This window comes from Haliaeetus albicilla, chromosome Z (assembly GCF_947461875.1).
Source record: "Haliaeetus albicilla chromosome Z, bHalAlb1.1, whole genome shotgun sequence".
NCBI lineage: Eukaryota > Metazoa > Chordata > Aves > Accipitriformes > Accipitridae > Haliaeetus > Haliaeetus albicilla.
Genome location: NC_091516.1, coordinates 3,397,213 through 3,419,734, shown reverse-complemented (window position 1 = coordinate 3,419,734; position 22,522 = coordinate 3,397,213). Strand labels below are relative to the sequence as shown.

At 38.2% G+C, this 22,522-nt stretch overlaps 1 protein-coding gene across 3 annotated transcripts in view; it reads right to left on the bottom strand.

Moving 5' to 3' along the window:
• Window positions 1–3,196: 3,196 nt before the first annotated feature.
• Window positions 3,197–22,522, bottom strand: part of GHR (growth hormone receptor) — a 130,860-nt gene continuing 111,534 nt past the window's right edge. For all 3 annotated transcript variants that reach the window (XM_069776813.1, XM_069776812.1, XM_069776811.1), the window contains 7 exons: window positions 20,153–20,282; window positions 17,544–17,704; window positions 16,322–16,500; window positions 11,255–11,426; window positions 9,057–9,147; window positions 6,268–6,337; window positions 3,197–6,009 (listed from right to left, as the gene is read on the bottom strand). In XM_069776813.1, the coding sequence (XP_069632914.1) occupies window positions 5,047–6,009; window positions 6,268–6,337; window positions 9,057–9,147; window positions 11,255–11,426; window positions 16,322–16,500; window positions 17,544–17,704; window positions 20,153–20,282 (1,766 nt within the window). In that variant the 3' untranslated portion in view covers window positions 3,197–5,046. The remainder of the gene's footprint in view (window positions 6,010–6,267; window positions 6,338–9,056; window positions 9,148–11,254; window positions 11,427–16,321; window positions 16,501–17,543; window positions 17,705–20,152; window positions 20,283–22,522) is intronic.

Here is a 22,522-nt window from a genome sequence, read left to right as displayed (position 1 = left end):
AAGCCAGTTAAATTCTTACCAATTCTACCATCTTGGTGAACTAGGGTATTCTGAATTAGAACTGAAAAAATGGGTAATGAAAAAGTAATATTCTGTAGTGTTTACCTCTTTGCCCACCCCCCATGTTTGCATTGCATTGCTTCTTTAATAAAAATGACAACATGCTCTAAACTTTTTCTCCCTTTTCCTCTCAAATCAGGGAATATGAGTCAGGCAGTCTATTATAGAGTGTCTGGTAATCACCCCCTGAGATAGCATATCTCAATGCAGGAAAAAAAGGTTGCCTGTGGCTACATGTCATATGGTTTTAGGTTTCTCTTTGAACCAGAGCATTATTTCCCATTGTTACAACTGTGCTGATGCATATGTAGCTGTATATACTAAGCTGTGAATGACAGCAGAGTTTCCCAACAGAGATAACCATCATTAACTTGAAGCATTTCTAAAAACATGGCAAGTCTATAGAACACTCATTTTTTCTTTAATACTCCTTCTATTTTGAAATACAAAACATACCTTTGATAATGTTAATTTTCATTCAGAAAGAGTGAACAGCTGTCATAATCTGCTGATCTCCCCTCCTGTATCCTAAGTCAGGAAAAATACTTCAGTTCAAGTAGTAAAGAATAGAAGCGTAAGCCCTTATGTTTGACAAAATTATTTCTTATCTTAAGGGAAACTGGTATAGATGATGCTGTTTCAGCCTCTTGCAACAGTAACTTGAAGCCTTGGAAATGCACATTGTCTTTGATGGAGAAAAGAGGCTCAAAACCAAACTCTTCCAAACTGAGGTGTGCTTCTGGATGACACCAAAAGGCAGCCAGCAATTTGGGTCCTCCTTGCTTCTGGGAACCAGCATGGTTTCCAACTACAGTTATTCATATAATGCGAGGCATTGTATGAGTAAAATGTCATTCCAAGAATGGGAACAAGTGTGGCCAGTTTATATGCCAAAAGCTTCAATGCAGTGGAAGTTACTGGGTTTACCATCAAAATACTCCTTGCTTACAGTGTCCATCTCTGATGTCTGTTTCTTTTCACTTTGTACATTTTAGCCATTGATTAAACTTGGAAAGTACAATTTTAGTAGGCATTTCTAAAAGAATGAATTCTGTCACTTTTACATTGACTCATATGTCTGGCATTGGGACAATATGTAGCATTGTTTTTCAATGTGAGTAAGGGAGAAGATAAAAAATTACTGGTCCAGAGGCTCTTTCTGTAGAGCACAGATATATTTTCCCCCACTTTCAAGAAAAGGTGACGCTAAATAAAGAGGTTGCTTTGCAACTGTGCAATACAAGCTTTTCTGTATCTGGGGAGTGCATCGTATCTTGAAATAATAGGTTGCTGTGTTCTGTAGGAAAACAGTGGACTGCCAGTATAAAACGTAAATTTCAGAGACAACCACAAGTCTGACACTTGGGACTTCTGTCCTAAACACCCTCATGTGAACTGTACACAGACTGCAGTCATTAGACATGTGATTACTTGAGCTGCATTGCTGCTGGAGGTGGGAAAACGCTCAAGCTGGCTTTTCATGGTCCCTTTAAGCGGACCTAGGTGATAGTTACCACCAAAAGAGGTCATTACATTGTGTCCCTGCAAACACACAACTACTTGAGCTGTGTATTCCTCCTGTTTCTTTTCTGCATGAGTGAGCTGCATGAGGGAGCTGTTCTTGTCAAGAAGATATACCTGGGAAGATCACTCTAGCGCCTCCCTCCTTTGCTCTTGGCCATTTTGTCCCATCTTTCTCCCCTGGTGCTCATCTGGGACTTTGCTCAGTCAGTTTACCTCATTAATCAACAGAAGGTAACTTCTGATACTTTTACTTTCATTATTTTCTCAGGTTTTAGGAAGTTGGATCAGCTCATGGAAGGTCACTGGCAGAGAGCACTGGAACTGGCACAGGTGAGAGTAATGGGAAGCTGGAGTTCCCCTGTGGTGAACCACTGTCTTCACTGCTGTTTCTTAAAGTCCAGCTGTGAATCCTCCAACTCCCACTGGAGCTCCGGTATTTTTAGAGCCTTATGAAAGGCACAAGCCTTCTGAAGCTTAGTTATTTAAGCAGGAGGTGTAAGCAAGCATATTTACTCATCATGATAGTTCATTTGCACTGAGTTCTACAAAGTTGTTTCTACAGACAGTATAAACCATGACAGAACACCAAGGCCCCTCTCTGGCTTACCTTGTCCAATGGTTCAGCTAAAGTGAAATTCACATCAACATCAAGATGCCTTAATTAACAAATATATTTGGTGTCTGAATGTGAGCAAGATGTTCATGCTCACATTCTGGTCTGAAGAGTGGAGAGCCCTAATCAGCGCACCTAAAGCAGACACCTATATCTGGTCAGCTAAGTGGCTCTTTAGACTATTAACTATAATGGTAACTTAGACCCACCTGACACAAAGATGTTTACATTCCTGGAGCTGTTTTCTTCCACTGGGGATCAATTCAACTGCCAAAACTTGGGCATCTACCATCATTCAGGCCTTTAGGTAAGACAGAATCTACAGAAGACCTATGCTGTTCTGGACCAGCACCTGGAAGCCCGATTACATACCTTAAATGGCACTTGGTGTCCGTGTAGAGGAACGGATCACACCCTGATTCCCCTGGGAGGAAAGAGTTTACCCTTGTCTAGCTGGATTCCTGCAACAGCTCCCTACCTACCTCTAGAGGGAGAAGAGAGGCAGTAGTACATTACCAAGTTACACACTGGGAGACCTTCAAGAAACGGCATTTTCCACAGAGACAGATTATCTGACATTTCTGAGGTCATATACTGCTAGGTTTTAACTCTCACTACAAGTGACTATCGAGGTTTGTCAGAATACCTGATTTGTGGATTTAAGTGTAGGTGTAAATCTTGAACTAGTGTAGCTTAATTATTTGCAAACACAGGCTGTTGCAGCCAAAGGTAAACTGGTCTGCTAAATTGGTAACACATGTCTTGGCCAGTTCTGGGTACAGAATGTCCTATCTCCACCTATAAATTTAGGTCCGTGCTTCTATTTTTAACTATACACATATCAATCAGTGAAAACACTGATCTCATTAAGCATTGCTTCTATTCTAAGGAAAGCTGCATTCTACTTTATTCAGTGAGAAATACTTGATTTCTCCTAATAAAATTGCTATTTTCCATTAAAAAACTTATCTCCAATAAAACACATTGTATCAGGACAGATCAAAGACAATACATTTATTAAACTTTGAGAAAAACAAACAAAACACTGACATAAGGAAAGTTAAATAGAAACTGAATGACATCTTCTGACCGGCGTATAACACTTGTGTGACCAGTAAAGTACCAAAATGACATTCTGAGTTTGATTGAGGTATTTAACTATTTTTGGCAATAGAAACAGAGTAAGAAACTTCTTCCAAACACACACATAGGCATTACTTGCATTAGTGTCTATCATCTATGAAATTTTATATGAAACTAAATAATGTAGCTGTTAGAAAAATATAGCAGCAAATTAGCAGAATATCTAATGCACATTTACCATAAAGTACGTGCTAAACTTAAAAATCCCACCCAATAGTTGGGCCCAGTCCTGTAGCCCTTGGTCACAAACAGAGCATCAGTGAGTTCAGTGGGAGACATCATAAGCAAGACCTGCATTCGCTGCACTTCATACACTTCTGTTCAGGTCACAGAAAATGAATAAACCTCCCTATCTGCTTTCTAAGAAGAACCCTGCTATGATGAAACCATGACCTAGGAAGCTAACTTCTGAAGCAATAATAGTTCATTGCACAGCTCCATCAAGTTCTTAATAACGTAAGAACAAAGAGCGCTTTCCCACTGAGTTTCAGGTTTTTCTCCTTTCCTCCTGAAAGTCTGCCTAATGCAGTCAGAGGAGATGCTGTTAGGCTGCAAAACCAAAAACCACTTTTGAACAATACTGTATTAATTCCCTTGTTCCACTGAAGTCTTTTAATCTTAATATATCTTTAAAAATGAACTGCTGGCTAACTCCTGAAGTCCTGATTTTATTTTTTTAATCAAGACTTTATGTGGTGCAAACTAGTAAGTGTAGTGATACCTTTGGCTGTAGGAGGGCTTCAGAAGCTGGTCAAATGTGAAGAGATTATGCTGCTAAGTCACCAGACCTTATCCATGTGTTCTCAAAAATTTTCATTGAAAGTATAGTTGCATACTTTTAATACTGTGGTCAACAAAATTTTGCTCATAAAAAAGTATATTATTAGCATTAACGACAATCTGATGAAGAACAGAATAATTTGCCCAAATATGTTGTATATTTTATATATTTTAAAGTTTTCTACAAAACTTTAAACTGAATGTGTATTTCTGTATTAGTTACCATAAGAAAGTAATAGAATCAGTTACTTTAATTTTCTACAATATTTTAAAATTTCTCTACAGGTTTCTTTGGAGGTATAAAATGGCTTTGTAAAAATCTTTTTTTTCTTTTTGCTGCAAACAAAAGTCTTATAAAACAGAAAACTCCTTCTTAAGATTGCAGCAATTACATTCCTTAGATGGGTCATCATAATTGAACTACAGTGTGTAGTGTAATAGAAAACGTTTATGTTTATGACTAAAATATTAAAATATATTTTATTAGTTTATATAAATCAAAATAGATGTGTTATTTATTCAAGCTACTGTTGTTTTTTCACGTGTATGTTGAGTTCCCAATTATTGATATAAAGATATCTGCCAACAGCACGGTTTTTACTAAATTCTTAGACTTTAAACCACCTGATTTTTAGCTTTATCAAAATGCAAGATTTACTACATTAAACATAGTAATTTCAATGTTTAGTATCACAAAAATCAACACCCACAAGAACAATACAGTCACTGCTAGTAAAACAGTCTCAAGACAAATTCATAGATATTTACAGAACACAATAGGAATATTTTGATGAATATTTTATGTTGCAACATTTCAGATAAAATTATAAGAACCACGAGAAACTTTTAGACTTCATTTTGGTTTCAGCATACAAGCCCAAGCTGACTCTGCTGTGAAATACTGCACACATCTAGTCAACGAAGATCTATGGCATGATTTTGTTCAGCTGGTCTGTGCTCACATAGCCACAAGACATGTTGAACTCCTTGTCTGGCACAGGCAGTGCAGTTGCATCAAGCACAAGGCCTTGTGGAGAGTGAACGATATGAATAGACGTATAGTCTGGGACAGGCATCTCTGAACTTGGGGTTTCTGCTGTTGAAGCTCCAAGATTGACAGCGGTAGTGGTAAGGCTTTCTGTGGTGAAGTAAGCATCCTCGTTACAGCTTTGCTCCTGAACACGTGGCTCATCCTCTTCGTGGGAAGTCACAGCAATACATTTTTTCACATCTGCCTCACAGAAGTAGGCGTTGTCCATGGTGAAGTTTTGTTCCATGCAGCCTTCAAACTGTGTTCTCCCCACCTTGGATTTCTGCCCTGGTGAAAGTACAACACTGCCTGCTGGAGTAATATCACTCACTTGCGCGTAGAAGTCAGCATTTGTCAATGAATTCTGGTTACTTAGCTGGGTATGGACCGATGGGCTAGCTGAGTCAATGCTGTCTGCAAAAGGTGGCCATGGCTGCCTATTTTCAGACTGAGTACTCATATGCGGATGTCGGGTGTCTGTGTCGGCAAGGCTTGGAAGTGACTCATCATTATCTTTTCTATCAAGGCACAAGAGATCCTCTTCTTTTTCAGTTACCTTTTTGAACTGATCAATATCAGAGATGGCATCACATGTGTCGCTTGCACTGAAGTCTGTCTCTGGAATATCTGGTTCACAACAACTGGCTCGTCCAGAATCATCATCCTTTGCTCCCAAGCAACTGTGTGATTTCAGATGATCTTCACTCAGGAGCCTGTCGGTATCCGAAACTCTATTCTTTTCATCAGGGTCTTCTATGTCCAACTCAATAAATTCAACCCACAAGTCGTCATCATATAGCTGTGTCTTGTAGTTGTCATGGCTGGCTAAGATGGAATTCACTTCATCTAGCTTTCCTTTCTACAAAGCAACAAAAAATTAATGTTATAAAGGAAATAATAAAAATGCTTGTGCTTTTTATGATGTTAACTTAAGGAAAGGTAACTGTAGCTGATGTAATAATTACAAGGAGGTTTTTTATTATTTTATGAAAACTAATTCTGTGGCAACTCCCCCTATGTCATAATTTTTTCCTAGAAAATTCTTCTGCCTGGGACAACAATTGTCACCTGCTACTACTACAATGATTCCCACAGTATATTTAGAGCACAATATTACCTTCAAGAGATCTGGGTCAATCCCTTTAATCTTTGGAACTGGCACAGGAGGAAAAATAAGCATTTTTAACCTGGAAAAAATAAATGATGGCATTTAATTGACAGTGGTCCTTTTTGAGGAAGTTAGAAAGAAGTGAGCCTTGCATTGCATTTATACTTAATTACTTTAAAACTGAAATGTTTGAAGATTCAATTTCAAATAGTTCTAAGGAGAAGAATGATTATTTTCTCTCACTGCAAGTAAGACCCCAAGTTTTCTGCAACCTTCCTTGTTGAAATCACGTACATTTATTTGGGAATCCATTTTGGAGTCTGGTCTTTGAGAATTTAATGCTCTATAGAAAGAGAGTAAATTCCTAGAGCTCTGTCAATAATTTCCCTTTTTATATAATTTCCAAAGGAACCCGATACAAGCCTTAGTGTGCAGAGTGACTTTACCAAAATTTATTTTTCAGGGACACAGCAGTCTTGCATAAGCCCAATAAATTTAAATAGGGGAATAGAAAAAGGGAGTTCGTGAAAAGACTTAATTACTTTAGAACTAATAAATAAACCAGAAACACAACTGCAAAAACTTAGGCTAGTATTTTGCCATCTCTATGACACTTCTGTTTCTGAATTATTCATGTAACAAGTAATATATAATAATGACAGGGTTTTGCCCTTGCAGAGAAAGGACTAGTAACTTGCTTATGCATGTTCATACTGTGGAAATACATATTATTCTAATCCTTCATAAAGTGAATTTCTAATTCTTTGAGGGGACAAAAAATCCCCAACCCCAAACCAAAAAAACAAATAGAAGGATGATTTTCTATTAATAATCCAACAATAGCAGGTCAGGCCTATCTCCTCCATTTTACCTCCCTGCTTCTTTTGCAAACAGATAAACTGTAGTTCTCAAAAGGAAAATTCAACATTCTCTTCATACTGGGTTACTTGCCTATTTTAGAAAGTAAGCTGTGGGAATGGTAGATCCAAATCCAAATACTAGTTTTGCTGCATTGTTAGTTACCTTGGTGAGGTCCAGAGAGGATCAGAGGAGTCTTAAGGAGTGCTAGAGAGAAATTTAGGCACCTTTTGCTTAACTACAGAAGGCCCAAATTCCCCAGCTGTTTTTGTTTTTGGCAGACCCTCAAAGTTCTGCCCAGCAAGCCTCAATGAGAGCCAGAAATCTAGTTATTTCCCACGTAATCCCTAGAGGGGCTGTGTTAGCTGTGCACTGGCTGGGCTCTCAGGGTACCAGTTTAAGACTTGCATGTACAGTTGAATCCACAAATCAGCTATTCTGACAGGATCGGGCACTGCTTCTAATGAAATGGACAAAAGATTTTACCGCTCACTACTTGAAGAAATCATTCAGGAGGGAGAACTACACTCTGCTCCTCTCTTAGCCTTGCATAATTCAAGCCTGCATCTCTCAGCTCTAAACCAGTATGGCCCAACCCTATGGCATCTGTCCTAGGGAGCCTGGTTCAGATCTTGTGAGGTCAGAATTGGGGAAAAGGTGAGCTGGTACCTTTTCAGATACAGGAGGAAACTGAGCCTGGATATTTTGCATTATGGGAAATCTATGCAGCCTGCTCTTCTGCAGAATGCACTGCCACTCCCACCACCACGTGCACCAGTTTGAAGGAAAGGGTGGAGGCCCACAGGTCCAGGAAAACTTTCCAGATGAAGGGTCCTCACTGGAGAAAGGCCTCCTCCAGCAGTCAGGATTAGCATTACTGATCAGAGACTTGCTTTAGCCCTCAGGATCTTCTGTGACCAAGCCACTCCTTGCTCAGTGTGCTGACCTTAGTGAGGTCCTGGTCCCACATGTGAGTTGTTCTTGCCCCATTCTGACACATCAAGCTTTTGTTGTGCATTGTATCAGAAGCCTTCGTCTTAACTCTGGGACCAGGATGCTATTGCAGGGAGTGGCTTCCTGAAATTAAGCTCTGCCAAATCATAGTGCTGCTTGCCTAAATTATTTTTTTAGAGCTCCTCCAACTGCGCCATACTGTTTTCATTTCAATGACTTGTCCTTATGCTGGTATGTGCAAAACACCTCAGTGTTAATTTTCAAAGTGTATATACAAGACCACTGACGACATGGATGTGTGCACTGGGACTTGACCATGGTGTTGCTCCATAGTCTAGGACAGTACTGGTATGACATACAAGCTGAACCTATCCCTGAACACACATATTAGGGGATGAATTAACTTTGAGACCATTTTGTAATTTTTACATATGTGTCATTGTTGCATTTTTATAAATGACAGAATTTTATAATTTTTATAAATGACACAATCCTGTGCTTTTTTTATTTTATTCCTGTTATTTACAGGAGCTGCAGTCTATCCACAGAGACCAGATACTCCCCTATGACTCAAGCTCTTTCCCTTGGCTTGACAAAGAAATAGTCAAGAGATTAGTCGAATAGTCTAAGAACAAACCCAAATATATAGACATAAGTTTGTGTGAAACTTTTGATAGTATTTGGGTAAAACTAGTATTTACAAAATTTGAATGGACTAAAAAAACAATCGCCTTCAAAGCCTAAGTAAATTAACTATGCAAATACTGTAGAATAAAATGTTCTGCAATCCAAAAGGAAGAGGAGCTGTCAACATAATCAGATTCCCACTGCTGAAGGCCCAGTACGTGCATATGCCAGCGTCCATAGCTTGCAAGAATGAACAACAATACTCAAAATAGTTTCTAGTCCCCAAGGTTTGAAAAAATTGAAGCACCCTATTTTTTAAGCTACAAGTACATAAAATCTGACAAATAAAAACTCTCTACCTTGGTTGTTTAGACAGCAGGATTAAGATCACTGTTACAGCCAGCCCACATGCTCCGAAGACAACAACTAAGAACCATGGAAACTCAATTTCTGAACAACAGAACAAAAACATGTTAGCAGGAATCTGCATCTCTGTTGCATCTTTAATTTAAATCTTCTCTTCCACCGCCTGAGGATTCCAAAGTGGTAAAAACTGATAGGGGAATTTTTGGCTACTTAAATGAAAGTTCTGCATTAAGCAGAAATAAAAATACGCTTTGGTCTCAATAGTTTCCATACGGCATTTGTGAGTCCACTGAGGCTCCCTGCAGAAACAGACTGATTTTTTACATATAAACAAGATCTTAGTACAGACAATATATGTAGCAAAACCAGCCACGAGGAACATTCTGTCTGCCTGGAACATGGTACCAGTAGTCCTGATGGCATATAATGCCTCAGACTGTGTTACTGCTTCTTTGCCCAAACTGGGAGAACATTATTAATAGCATACTAAATAATAGGCAAACTATTCTTCTCTTACAGAAACTAAAATATGGTGGTGTCAAAAAGCATGCTACTCCTCTTTCTAAAGGCTAAATATTAATTATGTTGTGAACCATCAACTGAAAAAAAAATTTCTCCCTTTTATTTACCTTGCAGCTGGCTACAAAGAATTTAGGTCACTGAGAAATGCAATTTGGTAGGAATGAAGAACAATGCTGATAAATGAAATATATTATTTTTTAAATACTGGCAATTCCTTGATACTTAAGCTGACACTGTAGAATACAAAGTATAGAGAAATTTATTCTGGCTGTAGTCTAAGATTCTTCTGATTTGTTCCCAATTTTAAGTTTTCCATACAAACTTCACTCATTTTTAGGCCAAGGAATACTGGACAGAAAGCTTTAGAATTCTATACATGAATACCCATACATAAATAGATGTCCTTTGGGGGCTGGGGGGACGGAACTCAGATACCAGTTTTAGTCCTGTGCTCCCAGCTTAGATTTTGACTGGACATGTTTTCAGGCATGAGTAAAGTCCTATCTGGATATGTCTGTGTTAGACAGGTCCCTATTTTAATGGAGAACCAGTGACTCCTTGTTGAGTCAGTGAGACCTGTGAATGTCCAGCTGCTTCAAAAAGTTAGAATATTGCATTTGAATTTAACTACTTTAAATTTTTAATAAAAGGAAAAATTAAATTTTAATTCTGTGCTCTTAAAGGTGATAGGCAAAACAAGCAAGAATAAATTCTCAAACCAATCACTGCTGCTGTGTGAGATGTATCAAGACTGCAGAATCTGGGTTGTAGTAAGTGAAGAAAACTGTGCTTGTAGGATGGCCTTGGATTTTCATAGTATTTTAATTTTGTTCATATGAAAACCTTGACAAATTAATGCAGCTGGCATTAATAAAATAATGCCTCATGTCCAGAACATTAGCTGTTCATATAAATTAGGAATGAAAACTAGTAATATGGAGAGTTAAAAAGGGGAATCTAGCATGATTTTGAAAGAAAGTGTTATGGATGGTTTTATTTAACATGTTCACTAACACCCTGGAAAATGAAGTGAAGCAGCTTATTAAAATAATTTGCTGAAGAGCACATATTTGAAGAGTTAGTTTATTATCTCAGACCTGAGAATGCTTTAAGAAAAGTCACTGTCTCATTCTTTTAATAGAAAAAATGTGGTGCTCAATTGCTGTTTTCTCTTGTTTTTAATAGCACTTCAAAAGCAAGACAGAAGCAAGAATCAGAAAAACACTCACTGTCCTTGACAGTATCAGGCAGATCAGAAAAGCACATCATTCTGATAACAAACTTAGCCAGCAGAATAAGACGTTAACAGAAGTGACAATTCTTCTCTTCACTACTGGAGTGTTCATTTTAGACGAAGTATGAGATTTAACTGTATTTTAGGCTCTATAAGATGTGCAACAGCAGTTATTATTTCTGATTCTTAAAGCTATCTGTATTTTTGCTCTGTGATGAGCTGTGAATCAGTCTTGCTGAGTTAACTTCTGAACTTGTATATGGAACTTGTACGTTCTCAAGCTCACCAAATGATCTTCCGCTAATAGGCTGAATTATCGTTCTATTCAAGCATACAACATCAACAGTAAGGAGAAAAAAAACCAAAACACTACCACTGAGAAGACAGAAAGACAGCATGGTTATAAAATCACTTTGCTGCACTTCGCTTATTTACCTTCAGCACAATGAACAAACTCAACGCCTGTTTGAGAAAAAGATACATAAAGGATTTCACTGAACTCCCCAAATTTTTCAGAGGTACGTTGTCTTGATCGTACTCGTATCTCATAATCTCTTCCCATCTTCAGAGAGTACAGTGGAACCATTGTTGAGAGCCTGGGTTCTAACTGTAAAGACAGAAGGACTGTGATTTATTTGTTTGAGTTGTACTGGTAATTTTACACTGCTTCTTGATATAAGAAATAAACATTCAAAGGTGGTTTTGCTACTTGGAACTGTAAGGATACCATGAGAAGAGTTCAGAGAAAATTCACACCATTTACTTTTGACTTACTAGCCATCAGGCTTTGCTGTGATTCAGGGGACCAAAAGCAGAGAATACAAACTCTCTGTAAATACAGCCAGTGAAGAAAGGCAGCTGCCCCCAGTTACAGGCCATAAGTAGGTGGTGTGAACATCTTCCACTGGTCTTACCAAGTTGTAAATCCTTTTTACTGTTATAACACAACATCATTGACCTCATAATGCCAAAACCCTTGTTAAAATAATACAGTAGTCTTAAAGCTAGTACAATCTCCACAACAGAATTAATTTTAAGAAGAAAAATTATTTAAAGGCCTTCTAACCAGTTGTATTGCATCTTACAAACACATTTATTTGGGGAACACTGCATAGCTCCCAAGATCTTCAACTATATATAAAACATGGTAATGGAGACTCTGTGAGAGCTGGCATCAGATTATCGGTTTTGAGACTTCTATGTTAAGTATTAACTGCAACATACTTAGATACTGCTGCATATCAAACTGTAGGAAGTCACACTAGAGGTCTTAATATGTGAAATCTCTCCTATTACTCCTCTAAGAATATGTATTTTAGCTCCAACAGCCCAACAAAAGTATATAAAAATAAGAAAATGTGCTCAAAATAGAAATCCACATGGCAGATGTTATATTCTACTTTTACTTCAGAAGCAAGGATGACACTGGCAAAACTCATCATGGGCTAAGAATTAAACCACCTGGAAAACAGCTGCCATGGGGGGTTTGAAGGAAGCTTCATCAATACAATCCTATAATCACTGTAGCTGCATAATCTAAACTTGAGACACATTCTGTTGGTTGCTACCATCTGTGGAGTTCTCTGATCCCTGGTGGCTCCAGACTCAAGTGTTCTGAAAACCAAACCAGTCAAGATTTTGGAGGAGGCAGTGATCCCAGACAGTCTGCTTCTCTCTGCTAGTGGTTGAGCACAAGATTGTGGAGAACCATTGCTCTACACCACAAAGGTTTTTAACATCTGAAGACTATCCAGTTGGAAAGTGTTGGGAAGGGAATACAATATAGACTTATTTCATGCTATGAAGCCACAAAGAAATAGTACACTAAAGTTTTACAGCTAGTGGGTTTTTTTTCTTTTTTTTTTTTTTTTTTTTTTTCTTTTTTTCTGAGACAATTAGTGGAGATTCTTAGGGATGCTGGACCACACAAAATTTTATGTACCCCAAATAAGAGTGGCATTTGGAAAAAGCGGTATGCAGGCTAAATCAGACCCCTGAAAAGTATGAGGTAAAATTACTGTATCTGTGTACCTGAAATTGCAAGAGATGCTAAAGAGCAGATAATTGATTAATGGGCAAGATGTCTCTAGTCTACCAATGAACTAACAAAACTTTACATAAGACACCTGTGTCGAATAAGATATATAGACTGGGGAAGGTTCAGCACGATCTGAGTAGATGAATAGCATTTGTCATATGGATTCAATCAATTAAAAGCCATATGAGAGAGACATAATTAAAGATAACTAATAAAAATGCATGACAGCATATAGCAAGCTCATTTGAAGTATGTGAAGGGGAGCTTGGAACCAGACCACAGGGTTGCTGGACTTAACTGCATGCTGTTCAGTCAGTGTACCACACAGGGTGATGCTTGTGATTGCCACACTAAAGAAACGTGCGACAAACCTGCTGTCATGCTGAGCTGTGTCATTGTGCTGCCTGCATAGGTCTGGCCCTGCAAGAGGGGACTGACACAGACTGCAGAGCGACTGTTTGTCACTGGTCAGCTGGAGCCCCTGGGACACTGAGAGTGCCCACTGGGATGGGGGCACCAGCGGCAGAGGCTGGCCCAGGCACGACAGGCAACACAGCAATCAAGGCAACGGCTTTCACCAACTTTAACAGTACAGTGGTGAAAACTAGGAGACGGACAGTACCAGGGAAAGGTTCAGAAGTACCCTGGGTAGGCATAGCACAGGGCTGGGCGCCCATACAGCACATGGAGATATTAGGCTGCATATCCAATGCAGTGCAGGGAGATGAGTTTCACCCCCCTCAAACTAGTAAGCCCTGTATCTCAGCCCCAGTGCGGTACGGACACAGTGCTGTGTGGTGTTCAGCTCTGGAGTTGGTCCTCCATGCTTCCCTGCCCTAAGCACACTTCACTGCAGTGTGAAATGGCCTTTTTCCAGCCAAAAATTCAACAAGATAATGAAAGCCAGCAGAGTCCTCCCTGGTCTGGCCCTCTTCACTGAAGACTGAGCTGTGACCTCCAATTTCATCCCATATTAGGTGGATCTGGGCCTGGGTTGTTTGGGTTTTTTTTAATAAGTCAAAAGATCAGGCCAATCTAAAATATAATTAATAATGAAGGAAAATTAGACTTTTGAGATTCCCTATCACACATACACTTTTAGGCACTTCATAGACAGTCACTTCACTATGAAGTCATCATTCTTCACTATTGCTCAGACAATGTGTGTTTGCTCACCTTGTTTGAAAAAAATAGCAGCCTCACAGCGTCTGTATCGCTATTGCTAGTCATGACTAGTAAACTTGGACAGACATAAGAGGGGATAGAATTTTAGTATAGCGAATATAATGGGCAACACTTCAAGGTAAGAGGGTAGAATTTTAAAAAGATACCCACCGAGGAGCTAATAACAAAAATGAAATTTTTTCAGACTCAGACAGACTACATTTGGCTCTGTCTCATGAACACTTGCTATATGAGGGTGGGGATTTTATTGTTTCTATGAAGTTTCTCAGAAAATAATTTTGATCCTCTTATCGCTATAACTTGCTGTTATAATACTTTACTAGTTAATGTTTTAGTCCTCTTTCAATTCCTAAGATACCTATTTTCAATTAGTAAACGAATTGAAAAAAAATGAATACTATACATGAAAATTTGAACAGGTTAATCCCAAAACATCTAAAAAAATTAGAAACAAGTCTCAGTAAGGGGGAGACTTAGTACAATTTAAGTACTATAAATTAATTTTTTAATCATTTTTTTGTATCAGTTATATGTACAAAGCATTATGGTATATTTAAACAGTAAAAATTATCCTTTGTGTAAAAAACTAGCTGTAACAGTGTAACTAGACATTTATCTCTTTATTGCTTCAACACTTATTACAGAAGATATTTGTAGCAAAGAATGCAAAGACTGAAATCATTGCTCCAATGCTGTTACTCAGAGTTTTGCTGTTGTCTTAGGCCAGACCAAGATTTTGTTCACAAATTTCTCTTTTGTGCTCTGATAGTGTCTCATGGAATTATGCCATGTTTGTTCTTTTAAGCTGAAAGGCACAATAACGTACAATATATACAGCTGCAGTACAATATAATCTATAGTACTATTTTTCTTGAGGCAAGTATAGTATTCGGCAATTCCTTATCTCTTTTCTCAAACCTTTGCTCTCCTGAGAAGAAGTATTCTCAAGGCATGCTGGAATTATTGATGTTACTGGAGCAAGAACAAAGTTTTGTTACGGTATTTATATCATTGATACCTAAAGGCTTATAAAAAAATAAAAATTGTGCATTTTTAAAGAGGTATCCGTATTGCCACCTGCTTTTGTAAATCCTGTAAGTACTCTGCAGATTTTCAAGTTCTTAAGGACTATTTATTTACTGCCTAAACTTAACTTATTTCGTAGGCTTTAAAATATAGAGGTTGTACAGTAAGTATAGCTTAAACCAGTATATAGAGAAATTCAGACAAGTATTAGGAAAAAGTTAGAGACATTATAGGCCTGTTTGGCTGTAGACTTACTTATAAGGAGTAGAATAAACAGAAAACACTAGCATTGAGAGGGATCATAGGTGAGGAGGGGTCCAAGGTCTTTCACAGATGAAGGCAACCAAACCAGTTTGACTATGTTTCAATTGGTAAATTTGTCTTCTGTAGATTAAGACAATCTTATAACAATATTAGCTGCTTTCCTTCTGTCATTTAATTCAGTTCATATGAATAAGAAAGCAAAGGAAGGGTTCTGCTCTGAAATGATGTTCATATCACATTGAACTAGTATTCAGGAAGACTTCTCCATATGCAAATTTGCCACAACACACTGGAACTTAGCCTATGCATTCAGGTAAGCTGGGAAGACCTTCTTCCCTGTAATAGGAAAACTAATTACATGATAAGTTAAGTGATTTTCAGAAAGAAAACTTGAAAAATTTGGGATATATATGTTTTATATTTTCATGGACTATCCATATAGTCATAAATTTCCCATTGCTGTCTGGTATGAAATCTGTATGTCTTCTCTATGTTGAATTATTTTTATTTGCTTATTTTATCAAATTTTAAATTATCACTCAGCTTTTCTTTCTTTTTTTTAATCTACTGAAATAATAGTTATAAATATTAGAACTTTACAGGTACCCTGAAGAATCTGGACTGACATGGTGACATATTCCAAGCAAAATATTGCTGTTCCAACTTCTGAGCTTTATGAAAACAATAGAGAAATATTTTATCATTGAAAAAACTTGTATATATCTGACTATTGCTATACTTTCTAATCTAACACAGGAATTTCAGGGTTTGTTATTATTATCCTGCATGCCGCCTATATTGACACATAAAGTTACAATACAATGTTTGCTAGAAAACTTCAGAAGAATGTGCGTATATTGTTTAAGACTTAAGGCATCATCTAATAGCAATTACAAACCTGTTGCTTTTCATAGTAGTACAAAAGTGTTATGGACAGAACAAGCCTGCACTGTACTATGACTATTGTATAATTAATATTTGCTTCATACCTCCTTCCATTTTGTCTCATTAACTTCTTTGTACTGCAATTCATACTCCAGGGTAATCCATCCCTTCTGAACATCTGCTGTTGGTGGCGGATCCCATCTTACTTGGATATCCCCATGGATCCCAGTCTGACTAGTATTTAGCAGAGTCCAGTTAAGGTGGACAGGGGGATCAGGTAGTACTGTTTAAACAGAGTATTTGGAATAAAACAGCCAGTTTTCAATGTGAAACGATCATTCTTACTACACACTGTTAAATTATTTCAGGACTAAAAAAGCATATTAACCACATATTTGCTGATTAAAATCTAAACCTGTGAGTCAATGACAAAGTCTCTACAAGTTTGGTAACAAGAAGGGACCCTGTCATTGGCGGTAGATTGCTCTGCATAAATCTCACCTGAGTGAATAATAAAGAAGACTAAAAATGTATTACCTATTACACTACATTTCCCAATATTAGCTTATAAAACACTGAGACATAAACAATTCTCCATCAAAATTTAGATTTAGAGTTCTCACTGGAAATAAAAACAACAACTGGAGTAACACAGAAAGATAAATTAAAAATTTAGTTAATATAAAAGTACATTGAAAAACTGTGGTATCTGAAAAATTAATCTAATTTTGTTCAGCTGAAGAAAAGAGAGCAGTGGCTATTCTGGTCACTTGGAGGAATAAATTAATTGCGTATACATAGAGCATCGCTCTGAACAAGCAATAACAACTGCAAAGTCCCAGACAGTCACAATTCACACTGCAATAAATATAAATTCTAGCTTAGAAATGCTAAACATCCTGATTCTGTAGATTAGTGTTGATTCAGGCGCAAAAACCTGTTTGGTTCCAGAACTTTGCAGAATCAAGATTTTCAGGCTATCCTTGCTCACACTGAACAAAGGGATGTAGCATCCATTAGAAAGCACTCAGGGTGACAGCAAAGGCAAGCTCATGTGCAGACATTTGAGAGACCACTGGTATTCAGAACGAGAAACCATGTATTTGCTTTTATCCTTTTAGCTTTTTCCAATCCAGGCAATATTTTCTGGTGTGGATCACATTACATATGTTACAAAACGAAATCCCTTCCTATGTATCATATTTTTTGGAAACTACCCTTTCTGAGAGGGAAAATTTAAATACAGTATGAATAATATGAAAGCTTATAGCATCACACCTATTGTGATATAAAAATATAGAGGTAAAATGCATAATGGAAGCATACCTATTTCATCAACGCTGAAACATTTTTCGTCAAATACTTCATCTTTATTGGCAAGCTTAACACAATATGGTATCCAAATAGAGGTGTAGGATGTGTTGAAATAACAGCTATTTTCTCCTGCAGTGATATAATCAGGGCATTCTTTCCAGTCTTCATCATTCCTAGAATGACAACAAAAATGCAATACACATGATAGAGATAGTTATGGATCTTAAAAAGTACAAATTATAGATGTTACAAAACACATTGTGGATAAGTCGTAACTTCTATGGAAGTGAGAAAAACATGTCAACATTGATTGTGATTTACAATGAAACCAAACCACTATTCAAGCAACCTGCATAAATGAGTTTAGGTTCTCATATACTGTTAGTGGCATCTCTATGCTTTGGGTGCTGTTTCCAAAAGAACAGTCAGAGAACACATCTTGCTATGCTGGTAGGTGCTAATGACTACCAGCAAGCACAAACTTAGGTAAATTTGATATGCATTTAAGCAACTGTTGTTCAGGCGAAGTTAAATTGCAGTAAGATGCCCATCTACATAATGGGGTCTGAAACAGTGAGAGCCAGTTTTTATGGCACATCAATACTGCACCAGCTGCACAGCCAAGGACAGGGGATTGCGTTGCACTGGGAAGCTGTATTGGGATGTAGGCACTGGAGCATTGATTGCTTACATGGGAAAGTGCCCAAGGCTGGATGCTGCAGGAGACCTGGCCCAAACCAACCCAGAACTGCAGGATGTGAAAGAAGGGAAGAGTGAGTGAGGGCTAAATTCTTTGGGATACAGAACTTCTAAAACACAGGCTTGGAACTACTAGCAAGAAACGTCTTACGTTTTTCCATTCTTTGTTCAAAAATTCATAAATGTTCTTTCTAAATAAAAGAAATGCAGCAGGAAATATCACATTCATTTCATCTCTTAAAAAAGACAAATCAACAGAGTTATAAAGAGTGGCATGAACTCTCAGACTGAGGAACACTGCTACTTGTGCAAGGTCATTTTCATATGGCCAAGGTGAAACTACTCAGCAGGTTCAAAACCAAAGAAGTCTTCAGTTAAAGAAAAATGGGAATAACCAAATTGTTAGAAATAGTCTACAGGAAAAGTGACAGATATTTATTCAGTATTTCTGAAGTCACTTTAGAAAAACAAATCTCATTGTGAACAGATCTGCTGTTGCTGTTCTTTGTCTCGATACTATCTCTTAGCCCAAATACAGACCGAACAGGGATCTTTTAAAAAATTACAGTCTTGGTTTGTCAAAAATACACCATAAATGCCTTTTCTTACTAAAAGGCATTGAAGCTGTACAGAAGGAGGATTAAGCTAAATCAATTATGCCAAGTGCAGCCTTCAATACTGGAGTGGGTGCTTAAGAGTAAAAAGGCAGATGCTACATAAATTGAGTAAGAAGCATTTTTGCCGCTAAGCACTGGTGTCTTGTGCTTAGCTGATGAGACCAGACACTTTTCTAAAGGAAATGCTGTAGGTCTGCCAGAGTAAGGACTTGATAAAGCTGTACGTGGTTAGATACTATGGCTTGTGTTAAGTAGGAGACTGGGCTAGAGTTCAGTCCTGAGCCTTAAATGTTGCTTGCACATTGAAACAGAAATATTTTTAATGTGGATGTTCAATTCACATCTTTTATTTCTAGGACAACAGTGAAATATGTGATCTGCTCAATGTACATGGTACTTTATCTTAAGAGTTGAATTAATTTTTAAAGTTTGTACCCTCATGGTACATGCTACTGACAACTGTCAACTACACATTTATACTTAAATAGTGGTTTTAACTTGTATCCCTGTATTTCCGAGAGGTCTTAGAAGAGTAAATAAGAAAGGCAGACTTGCCATTAGGCTTAAGTTTGCTAAGCAAATGTATCATCACCAGTAGAAAGTGTCTGTAGATCAAAAAGCTTGAAAGTCAGTACATTAGACGGAACAGAAACCGACATCCTCCTACTCCTGTGAACAAAAGGCCTGTTTTCCTTAATAGCCATTACTGGTAATGTCTATAGCCTCTTTCAGGCTAATCATTGTAACAACTTGAAAATTACAAAAGCTGAAGTGGAATGTGAATCAGAATTGAACAGGCCTCAATGAAACGTTATCCGCAGTCTCAGAGGGGCCTTTTCACCTGGATCTGCATTCAGACTTTAATTTAGCAACTGATCAATGGGAGCGTTATAAAACATTAATAAAAATTTGAAAGGGGCTTGTATCCAGACTCCACGTCTTTGCACAGATATAACAAATCTCACAGTTGCATGTTAGATTGATAAGGAATAAACTGAAGTTCCCTATTAAAAACTCCTTTCCCAAGTCATACAGTGTTCAGTTTTGGATTCTGCCACCTGGACCTAAATTTAATAAGCATGTGTTCTTAATTATCTGCCAAGTAATGTTTATCGCTGCAAATTGCTAAGTAATTAACAACAAATTCTGACACTGAAGAATATGCACATAAAACACAGTTTTATGCCCTTAAACACTATGGCTCATATCATAGCAAAAAAATTAACAGCAACGAGCTAAGAGGCATAGCAAAATATATGGCTCCTCTCTCTTTTCCTCTTTCTTTTGTTCTTTTCATTTTATTACCTTTTCATGTACAATAGTTGTATTGTTCCTGGAGCAGTGAGGTTATAAAAATTTCCATCAGTCCAATAACATGAAAATGTCTCCAGTTCAGGTGATCTGCACTTGCTGATTTGTGGCCACTGCAAAAGGTCTGTCAGGAAGAATGGCAGGGGACAGAAGGAGACACTTAAATAAATCCATTTTAACATGCTGTTAAAATGAAACTCAGCATTTTTAATCAATAATTAACTTTTCTTCTAATTCCTTACGTAAAATGAGGCAAGATTTAAATTCTTCTTATGTGCATATATGTAGATGTCTACACCTGTAGGAAGTCAGTCAAATTCGAAAGATGGGTCAAGCTCTGTTTTGTGCAGTGTAGAAGTGTTAGTATCACAGCCTGACACAGAGCATGGGGATCTGCCAACCCTATAGCTGTAGTTGAATAGAACAGAATAGACTACTTCAGTTGGAAGGGACCTACAACAGTCATCTAGTCCAACCGCCTGACCGCTTCAGGGCTGCCCAAAAGCTAAAGCATGTTATTAAGGGCATTGTCCAAATGCCTCTTCAACACTGACAGGCTTGGGGCATTGACCACCCCTCTAGGAAGCCTGTTCCAGTGTTTGACCACCCTCTCGGTACAGAAACGCTTCCTAATGTCCAGTCTAAATCTCCCCTGATGCAGCCTTGAACCATTTGCACATGTCCTATCACTGGATACCAGGGAGAAGAGACCAGCACCTCCCTCTCCGCTTGCCCCCTCAGGAAGCTGCAGAGCGCAATGCGGTCGCTCCTCAGCCTCCTCTTCTCCAAACCAGACGAGCCCCAAATCCTTAGCTGCTCCTCACAGGACATTCCTCCAGCCCTCTCACCAGCTTTGTTGCTCTCCTCTGGATGCTTTCAAGGACCTTCACATCCTTCTTAAGTTGTGGGGCCCAGAACTGCACAGAGCACCCAAGGTGAGGCCCCCACCAATGCTGAATACAGCAGGATAATCACCTCTTTTGACCAGCTGGTGAAACTGTGTTTGATTAGTTCAGTACAGATATAACTGAATTAGCCCTGCACTTGCTTTAAAGAAAGCGCGGCACTGCAGAGCTCGGTATTAGACTAACCACAGCGTAGTATTTACCCAGCTGAGCAGTTTTGCAATGTGTCTGCTCATCAGAGTAGCTACCTTGAACTGAGTTCAGGTTTGTGTATATGACATTGTGTAGATACAACCTTGCTCTGAGAGAGATAAGGACAGCTCTAAGCATGTGCCTGTTCTGCCACATGCCACTTCTATATTCATAATTTCTGTTCTTAGTCAAAACTGAAACAATGTAGGGCCACAAAATGACTGCTACAAATAGTCAGCCTCATCAACCCTTGTGAGAAAAACAAAAAAATTGCAGGTATGACTCACTGCTTTCAAAATAAGTACTTAACTTTTTCCTAATTTTTAAGGGTCTAATGCCAATGTTTCCTATTTGGCATGGAAAGCTTTCCAGAGGGAGGTCACATGCACATGGAAGTGTCTACCTCTCTTCACTGACTGTCTGGGAAATATGATCATTTATTTAAGAAAATTTCTCCATATGGCACTTAAAATGTAGATATTAATCAGGTGTTTATGACTGGTGAAATGATCCCTGGCCAGGGAATGACATGATGCTACTGGACTCTGCATGTGAAGTCCTTTACAAATATTTTTGCGGTATCACAGCTCTGAATATCAGAATTTCAGACTAGATGTAAGGAAGACATTTTTTATGATGAGTGTGGTGAAACATGGGAACAGGTTGCCCAGAGAGGCGGTAGATGCCCCATCCCAGAAAACATTCAAGGCCAGGCTGGACGGGGCTCTGAGCAACCTGATCTAGTTGAAGATGTCCCTGCTCATGGCAGGGGGGGTTGGACTAGATGACCTTTAAAGATCCCTTCCAACCCAAACCATTCTGTGATTCTATGATAATATTTGGTACAAAATAATTACACTCAAAGTTGGAAAAAGTGTTAATGTACAGACACCCACACTCACCAGATGCTTCCTCCTACGCATGAGGATTTTGTAGCCTTGCTGAATGTTGACTCCTTTATTTATGGCTCAGACAGACAGCCACTCAACACCACAGCAATTTGTATTTCTTGGGCTTAATGGTACAAATCGTGTACTTTGTATTATACACTGCTAAGCATCCACATCAGGCAGTAACTAATACATGAATATTATGAATTACATCAGGCAGTAACTAATACATGAATATTATGAATTTCTGTTTTGCTTAGCCCGTATCATTGCCTCATTTCACACTTTGGACCTTAAACAAGGCCTGAACATATGTACGTAAAGAAGAGATCTCATAAATTGGGTGGCTTACGCCACCCTGCCCCCTCCGCTTCCCC